The 7,812-nt window shown below is 38.6% G+C and overlaps 2 protein-coding genes across 2 annotated transcripts; both read left to right on the forward strand.

Moving 5' to 3' along the window:
* Positions 1-420: 420 nt before the first annotated feature.
* On the forward strand, positions 421-2,110 carry LOC121177246. Its single transcript, XM_041031491.1, has 6 exons — positions 421-592; positions 775-1,116; positions 1,278-1,319; positions 1,429-1,539; positions 1,664-1,698; positions 1,865-2,110. Exons 1-6 carry the CDS (start codon positions 478-480, stop codon positions 1,985-1,987), a joined length of 768 nt encoding a protein of 255 aa, XP_040887425.1. The 5' UTR covers positions 421-477; the 3' UTR covers positions 1,988-2,110.
* A 3,611-nt stretch (positions 2,111-5,721) lies between these two features.
* LOC121177252 lies at positions 5,722-7,477 on the forward strand. Its single transcript, XM_041031500.1, has 6 exons — positions 5,722-5,853; positions 6,036-6,377; positions 6,539-6,580; positions 6,690-6,800; positions 6,960-6,994; positions 7,156-7,477. The coding sequence occupies exons 1-6, from the start codon at positions 5,739-5,741 to the stop codon at positions 7,255-7,257; spliced, it is 747 nt and encodes a 248-aa protein (XP_040887434.1). The 5' UTR covers positions 5,722-5,738; the 3' UTR covers positions 7,258-7,477.
* Positions 7,478-7,812: the final 335 nt, after the last annotated feature.

A 7,812-nucleotide genomic window follows, 5' to 3' on the forward strand; every position in this document is an offset into this window, starting at 1 on the left:
CCCACAGTGTGAAGCTGGATCAGAGACTGAAGGTCTGAGTCTCGGTTGTGGGTTTGTGGATTTTCCATCAACACAGGAAACAGAAACTTATCTTATTTCAACATGGTCAAAGATGAATTATGATGGAAAACTGTGTATATGAAAAAAATGAGAGACGTCAGCACAATGTTGTTATCAACATCATCTGTAAAGAAAGTGCTGAACCTCATGACAAGCACTTTTGTCCCACTGTATGTGATGAACAGCTTGAAATAGGAGCTTTGTTCTGTGTCATTCTCACGTTGAGTTTTATCACATCTTCTGTATCTTTCCTTCTTTGATGGATCTTTGTTCATTGTATTATATATAATTTGGTTTGAAGATTATTTCTTAACTTTTGCTCCTTGAGCATAAAAGTTTGCGTCAGCACGTATTTTCTTGGAGGCGTTTCTGTGATGAGTTAGAGGAACAGAAAGAAGAAGAGCACACCTCCTCTTTATGTTGAAGACGTACCCTTCCTGGACTCACTTCAGTTACGGACATTGCAGAGCTTCAGTTGTGCACACGATGATCAGCTTTACCTTGATAACAGCTTTCATTCTCTGCAGCCTCAGTAAGAACTGGAACTCATTTACTCTCAAGCTCATTATTCATTTTATTATTGTGTGTTTAACCTGCTGTCAATCAAACTTATTTCCTCATTAGGTTCTTCCTGACTTTCATTAAGAGCTATTGTTTCCCTTCATGTTGCTTTGAAACAACTAAATCTCTTGTTGTCTCTGCTGTTTGTTTCAGACTGGATCTGTGTCTCAGTGTCTGAGACTCAGACTGTGGAGGTCCAGTCTGGTCAAGATGCCAAACTGCAGATCCCCAATATTTCCAAAAAAGAAACTTTTACATTCTGGTTCAGACTGATCAACAGAACCAGAGTCAACTGTATCTCTATAATGCGTAACTCTGAAGCCACAACTGAATACTGTGATGGATATGACAATGGAAATTTTGAAATGAGATATGCTGGTCCATCTGTCTTTCTCAAAATCAAACAAGTGGATTTATCTGACTCTGGACTTTATTTCTGTGGATTTAAGACTGATGGATGTCCAATTTTCAGAGTGATCGATTTAAAGGTTAAAGGTGAGTTTACTGTCAAGTATTTTCTGTCTTTTGGTTCCATTGTTCTGTTTGTTTCTGATCATATTACAAATAGATTTAATATGCTCTGTGTGTGGCTATTATGGTTATGATGTATGTCTGTCAAAATAAACTCAAGACTGAAACGATCATTTCATTAAAAGGCAGCAATGAGTCACATGATGACATGGACAGAAAATGTAAAGGTGAGATTTATTTCATTGTGCTAAATTTAGTTGTTTTCCATTTGAATTTCAGTCAGTTCTCAAGTCTCTAAAGGTTAAATAGAGTCTAACTTCATTATGTTTCTTGTAGAAGAGTGTGATGGAACAGCAAAGCTGATGAGTGTGATCCTGCGCAGTTTGACTGTTTTTCCGACAATAATCATCATTATTCTGGTTGTTAAAATCAGGAAACTTCAGAAAGGTACAACTTATTATGATCTGTTGCACATCCTCTTGTATAATGAATCAACATGATGAATAAATCCAAAGCAAAGTATACAGTCACTGATAATGAAGTAATCAGACTTTTGTCGTTTGTCACATAGCTCTGAATGAAGCACTGCAGACTGAAAGAAACAAGGTGAACCCATTTATTTCTGACTTATATAAACTGTATGATTTGGTCTAAAAGTGAATTTCAAACAGCTGTAAAATATCAGCTTTAAAACTCATATAACCTCTGTGGAAGAGCTTCTGTCATTACTTCTGGCCTATTTTTTTGTGACTGTAAACTCTCTGATTTACAGGATCTGGGCTCAGACGACCTGAACTACGCAGCTCAAAGTTTACAGGTAAAAGCAAAGAGGAATCGAAGGCCTGCATCAGAGAGAGAGCTGGAGCCAAATGTTGTGTACGCTGCCACCAGATAGACTCAGGAAACCACTGGAACAGCAGCTCAGAGTGGAGCTGATGCTTTATTGTATTCACCTGCTGCTGTGAAGTTGTGTGTGTGTGGGCAATGGATGGAAGGGCTCAGTGACAATACAATAAATTTTGACAAAAATGTATACTTTCAAGCTCAGTTGTTGCTCATGTTAATTTCTGTCGCTCTCATTCAAAGTCTGTGCCGTTCACATTGTTTTGCCTTCTGTCTGAGGGGAAAGAAAGAGTATGATTGATGTGTGATGGAGGAGGAGTCAGAAAGGACACTGATGACTGTTAAACTGTCTTATAGGGAGACTGAAATGGTCTGTGGGGGGTGGAGTGAGTGAGATACACATCACAGGTTTGACAGGAAGAGACAGCACAGTGTGGTCTGAGCACAGCTGAGCTGAAAATCATGAGGCCTCCAAACTCTGAAGGAAAGTTTTAAAGGAAGCAGAGAAAACTGACCTGTTGTTTAGGACAAATGAAACTAGCTGCTGTATTTAGGCTTTTATGGAAAATAGAGAAGATAACACTGACTAACATTGTGTGAGGCTGCCACAAGAAAGACTTCAGCCATGATCACAAACCTCACAGAAAAAAAGATTGTTCCACTAAAACATATTAATCAGGGGACTGAAAGAGGAAAATGACTGGAACACTGGACACTAGAGACTAAGACAATCTGACAACAGACAAAAGAGAAAACACATCTTAAATACAGGAGGAGGAGGTGAGACAATTGGACTCAGGTGCAACACATTAGGGCAGGACAGGTAATCAAAGAGGCGGGAAAACCAGGAGGTCAGGAAGTGATTCTGTGTTAATCACAGTGATCTTATCTTTATAACTGTTGGGGAAATGCTATCTCTCTTCTCCCCAACTTGATTAATAACAAGCGATCACTGAACCTCAAATTCTTCAATTTAAAATACACTTTATTCATACAAAGTATATATGGGTAATTCAGATGCAGATATCTGGAGACCTGTGATACACACTCTATACCTTCTGTCACAGATCTAAAGAACCAGTTCAGAACAGCTCATTATATATCGTAAGTAACCCCCTCATTGCACACCAAGAATCTGACCCCCTGGGTTCAATTGCTTTTACAACTGTTTACCAAACCTTTTAACAGTTTATGACACCATTTGCAGGTCAACCTTGAATGACCTAACACAACTGGTCGGACAATCAACAATTTAGCCTTCCTATGACCCCACATAACGTTAAAGATAATATTTTCTCTCAAGTGTTTAGTTTTGATACTCAGATGCATCTTTGTTCTGCTCTCAGTCTTTGACTTTTTTAAATTCTGTTTGGCTTTATCTTAAAAAAAAGAAGGAAATGAAAACACACTTGAGCTTTGATGGAGGAGGAGTCAGAGAAAGACACTGATGACACATTTCCTTATATTGAGTCTCTGCAAGAACGAAGGAGTGAGTGAGTGAAGTACACATCACTTATTGGAGCAAAAAGCACAGTGTGACCTGAGGACAACTGAGGTGAAAATCATCAGACATCTACAGTCAAACTTTCTGAATTGAAGCAGTTAACACTGGTTTCATTTCCTGTGTTGCACTTATAAAAATAATGGGCCTGTTCTTAAGGGAGAGTCTGCAGGGAGGGAGGAGCTGTGAGGTACATGTCACGTCTTGGACACAGAGACACAGCACAGTGTGGTCTGAGCACAGCTGAGCTCTCATGTGTCGCAAGACTAAATGTGTTTAACCTGCATTTGGATTCAGATAAAAGAAAAAGAAATGTGGGAAATGTTTGCACAAGAAAGTGTTTTTCTCTGGTTGGATATGTGAACTTTGTTCTAATGTAATTAAAGGAACCTTTCTGCACTGGCTGTGTTTGCATGCACATGCAGCCACACAACAAGTCTTGTGCCCCCTCCCCCTGTCATTTTCCACTGTGGTGAGAACGATATGTGTATCAGCCAAAATGAAAGCCTCAGAAGACTGGCCTTTGACTTCAATAAAACCACAAACAACAGAAGCTGTACTACCTTTATACAGGACATCAGCACCTGCTGGAAGAAAAACAGGCCTTGTGGAGCCTCATACTTACAGAGAAAGACGACCGCATATTCCTCATTAAACTGAGATACATACAGTATAAATACATAGTACAGCTCACACATAGAGAAATGGGGACGGTTTATGTTGGACCTCAAACTTGAAAACATAACATACGATGTTGATCGTTGTTTACTGAGTGGGAAAAAAGAAAATGAAAGTTTTGAGTTCAATGACTGTGACTTAACACAATGAACAAAAAAAGGCAATAGAGAAATGGTGACAGTTTATGTTCAAACTCAAATATAAAAAGATAATGTAATGAATGTGTTGAGTTCACTGACAGTGTCGTAACACAATGAATAAAAAACGGCAAAGTAGAACCAGCTTCAAATTATTAGTAATTGAAAACAGTGCTGCTGTTACAGAGGACAAACTCATAGGAACAGAGTGTAGCATGACTCTGTTTGTACTGTGGAAATGTGTACTCTTCTAAAACTATCAACATGGTGGGAGTTTGACAATGTATTACAACAAACAGTATCAACAGCTTATTGTTATTGGCTTTCTTTCCATACATTACAAAGAAAGTCAAATTTATTTTAATGTAAATTCAGTGAAGACTTTGGTTCACAATGTGTTGAGGACAAAGACTGACAGCATGGGAGCTCAGAGCCAAATGTGAGCCCAGAAAAAGACGTGATTCTCAGTTGTCTGATCTCAGCAAAACGTCTGAGACACAGTTTTCAACCAAAATACTTTGACCTCAACTTGCACTGCATCATGTGAATGCAACTGTTGTATCGCGTTGTCGCTGCTTGATGGTATCTTTGTGCTGCCACTAAAATAGAGCACTATGTGTGAGGGGTATGGGAGGTTATTGTGTGGCCCGTGCTCCACAAGATAAGTATAGAAAAAACCACCTCCCTCTTTAATGAAACCTCCTTCCTGAGGCTCAGTGATTTGAAGTTCCATTGCAGTAAGATGATCATATGCACAAAGATGAGCTTTACTATAATAACAGCTTTACTTCTCTCCAGCCTCAGTAAGTAATGGCACTGAATTACTCTCACACTGTGCTCCATGGAGAACTTATGTCTCACTGAATAACCTGGAAACCTGAATGTATTTGCTGCTACAGTTGATCAGGGACATTGTTATCTGTTTGTTGTTTCATCAGCTGAGACCTAAATCTGTGTGCTGTGTGTTTCAGGCTGGATCTGTGTCTCAGTTTGTGACTCTCAGACTGTGGAGGTCCCTCAGTGTGAAGCTGGATCAGAGACTGAAGGTCTGAGTCTCGGTTGTGGGTTTGTGGATTTTCCATCAACACAGGAAACAGAAACTTATCTTATTTCAACATGGTCAAAGATGAATTATGATGGGAAACTATATATGAAAAAAATGAGAGACGTCAGCACAATGTTGTTATCAACATCATCTGTAAAGAAAGTGCTGAACCTCATGACAAGCACTTTTGTCCCACTGTATGTGATGAACAGCTTGAAATAGGAGCTTTGTTCTGTGTCATTCTCACGTTGTTTTATCACATCTTGTGTATCTTTCCTTCTTTGATGGATCTTTGTTCATTGTATTATATATAATTTGGTTTGAAGATTATTTCTTAACTTTTGCTCCTTGAGCATAAAAGTTTGCGTCAACACGTATTTTCTTGGAGGCGTTTCTGTGATGAGTTAGAGGAACAGATAGAAGAAGAGCACACCTCCTCTTTATGTTGAAGACGTACCCTTCCTGGACTCACTTCAGTTACGGACATTGCAGAGCTTCAGTCGTGCACACGATGATCAACTTTACCTTGATAACAGCTTTCATTCTCTGCAGCCTCAGTAAGAACTGGAACTCATTTACTCTCAAGATCATTATTCATTTTATTATTGTGTGTTTAACCTGCTGTCAATCAAACTTATTTCCTCATTAGGTTCTTGCTGACTTTCATTAAGAGCTATTGTTTCCCTTCATGTTGCTTTGAAACAACTAAATCTCTTGTTGTCTCTGCTGTTTGTTTCAGACTGGATCTGTGTCTCAGTGTCTGAGACTCAGACTATGGAGGTCCAGTCTGGTCAAGAAGCCAAACTGCAGATCCCCAATATTTCCAAAAAAGAAACTTTTACATTCTGGTTCAGACTGATCAATAGAACCAGAGTCAACTGTATCTCTATAATGCGTAACTCTGAAGCCACAACTGAATACTGTGATGGATATAACAATGGAAATTTTGAAATGAGATATGCTGGTCCATCTGTCTTTCTCAAAATCAAACAAGTGGATTTATCTGACTCTGGACTTTATTTCTGTGGATTTAAGACTGATGGATGTCCAATTTTCAGAGTGATCGATTTAAAGGTTAAAGGTGAGTTTACTGTCAAGTATTTTCTGTCTTTTGGTTCCATTGTTCTGTTTGTTTCTGATCATATTACAAATAGATGTAATATCCTCTGTGTGTGGCTATTATGGTTATGATGTATGTCTGTCAAAATAAACTCAAGACTGAAACGATCATTTCTTTCAAAGGCAGCAATGAGTCACATGATGACATGGGCAGAAAATGTAAAGGTGAGATTTATTTCATTGTGCTAAATTTTGTTGTTTTCCATTTGAATTTCAGTCAGTTCTCAAGTCTCTAAAGGTTAAATAGAGTCTAACTTCATTATGTTTCTTGTAGATGAGTCTGATGGAACAGCAAAGCTGATGAGTGTGATCCTGGCTGGTCTGAGTGTTTTCCTTGTAATGGTCATCATTGGTCTGGTTGTTCAAAACAGGAAACTTCAGACAGGTACTTTTTCAGAGCTACTGTGTCTATTTTAAATTTGATTTTATTGCTACTTTCAAATTCTCGTAAATTTGTGCTAATATGCTTGAAAAACACAAAACTCCTGCTTCACCAAAGACAAAGATCAATAAACTGACCAGATGTATTGTTTCTGTCACTTAGCTGATAAAGAAGAACAGAAGCCAGAGCAAAGTGAGGTAAATCCAACTTTGATTTTACATCTAATTCATATTTATTTCTTTTAAATGAATATTGACCAAACATCAATGTTGGTATGAGCCTGAAAAATCCAGTATCTGTGTGGGAATTAAGATCATGTCAAGTCTCCACATTAAGACTGTAAATCTTCTTTTCTCAGAATCATGGCTCTGATGAGATGAACTACGCAGCAGTGACTTTTCGAGCAAAAGCAAAAAGAAGAGAGCTGGAGCCAAATGTTGTTTATGCTGCCACCAGATAGACTCAGGAGGAAACTGGAACTGATGCTGTATCACATTCATATGCTCTGGGTCTTTGTCTGGCTTGTTGCTCAGAGGAAGAAACACTCTGGTCAAAAAATGGCATTTTGCAATAAAGATGTGATGTTGATCCTTTTTCAAGTGTCTTTCTGCTGCAGAGCTTCAATTGTCAGCATTTGCTTTCTCTCAATCAAAGTCTGTTCAGCCAATAAAAACATTTACTTGGTGTTTGAAGGAGGAGTGAGGACATTCTCTGACAGTGAGAGTTAGATGGAGGTCTGCAGCAGAGGAGGAGGGAGTGAGGTACACACAGAGGAAACAGAGTATGTCTGCATGTGAATATGTCTTGACTCACATGCTTCTTTATTAACGAAAACTTTGATTGTACAAAGATATGACTAGTTGTATGATCTATTTGAGGACAACATCCCAGTCTTCTCTTAGTGTATGAGCAACAATGCACCACTGGGGATTCTAACACAATAACATTAGAGCTGGGTACAAACAAAGGGCTCAAATGAAAAACTCAAAAATCTCAGGAAAAGAGTAAAAGCAAG

Source organism: Toxotes jaculatrix, chromosome 23 (assembly GCF_017976425.1).
Source record: "Toxotes jaculatrix isolate fToxJac2 chromosome 23, fToxJac2.pri, whole genome shotgun sequence".
In the NCBI taxonomy this organism is placed as follows: domain Eukaryota; kingdom Metazoa; phylum Chordata; class Actinopteri; family Toxotidae; genus Toxotes; species Toxotes jaculatrix.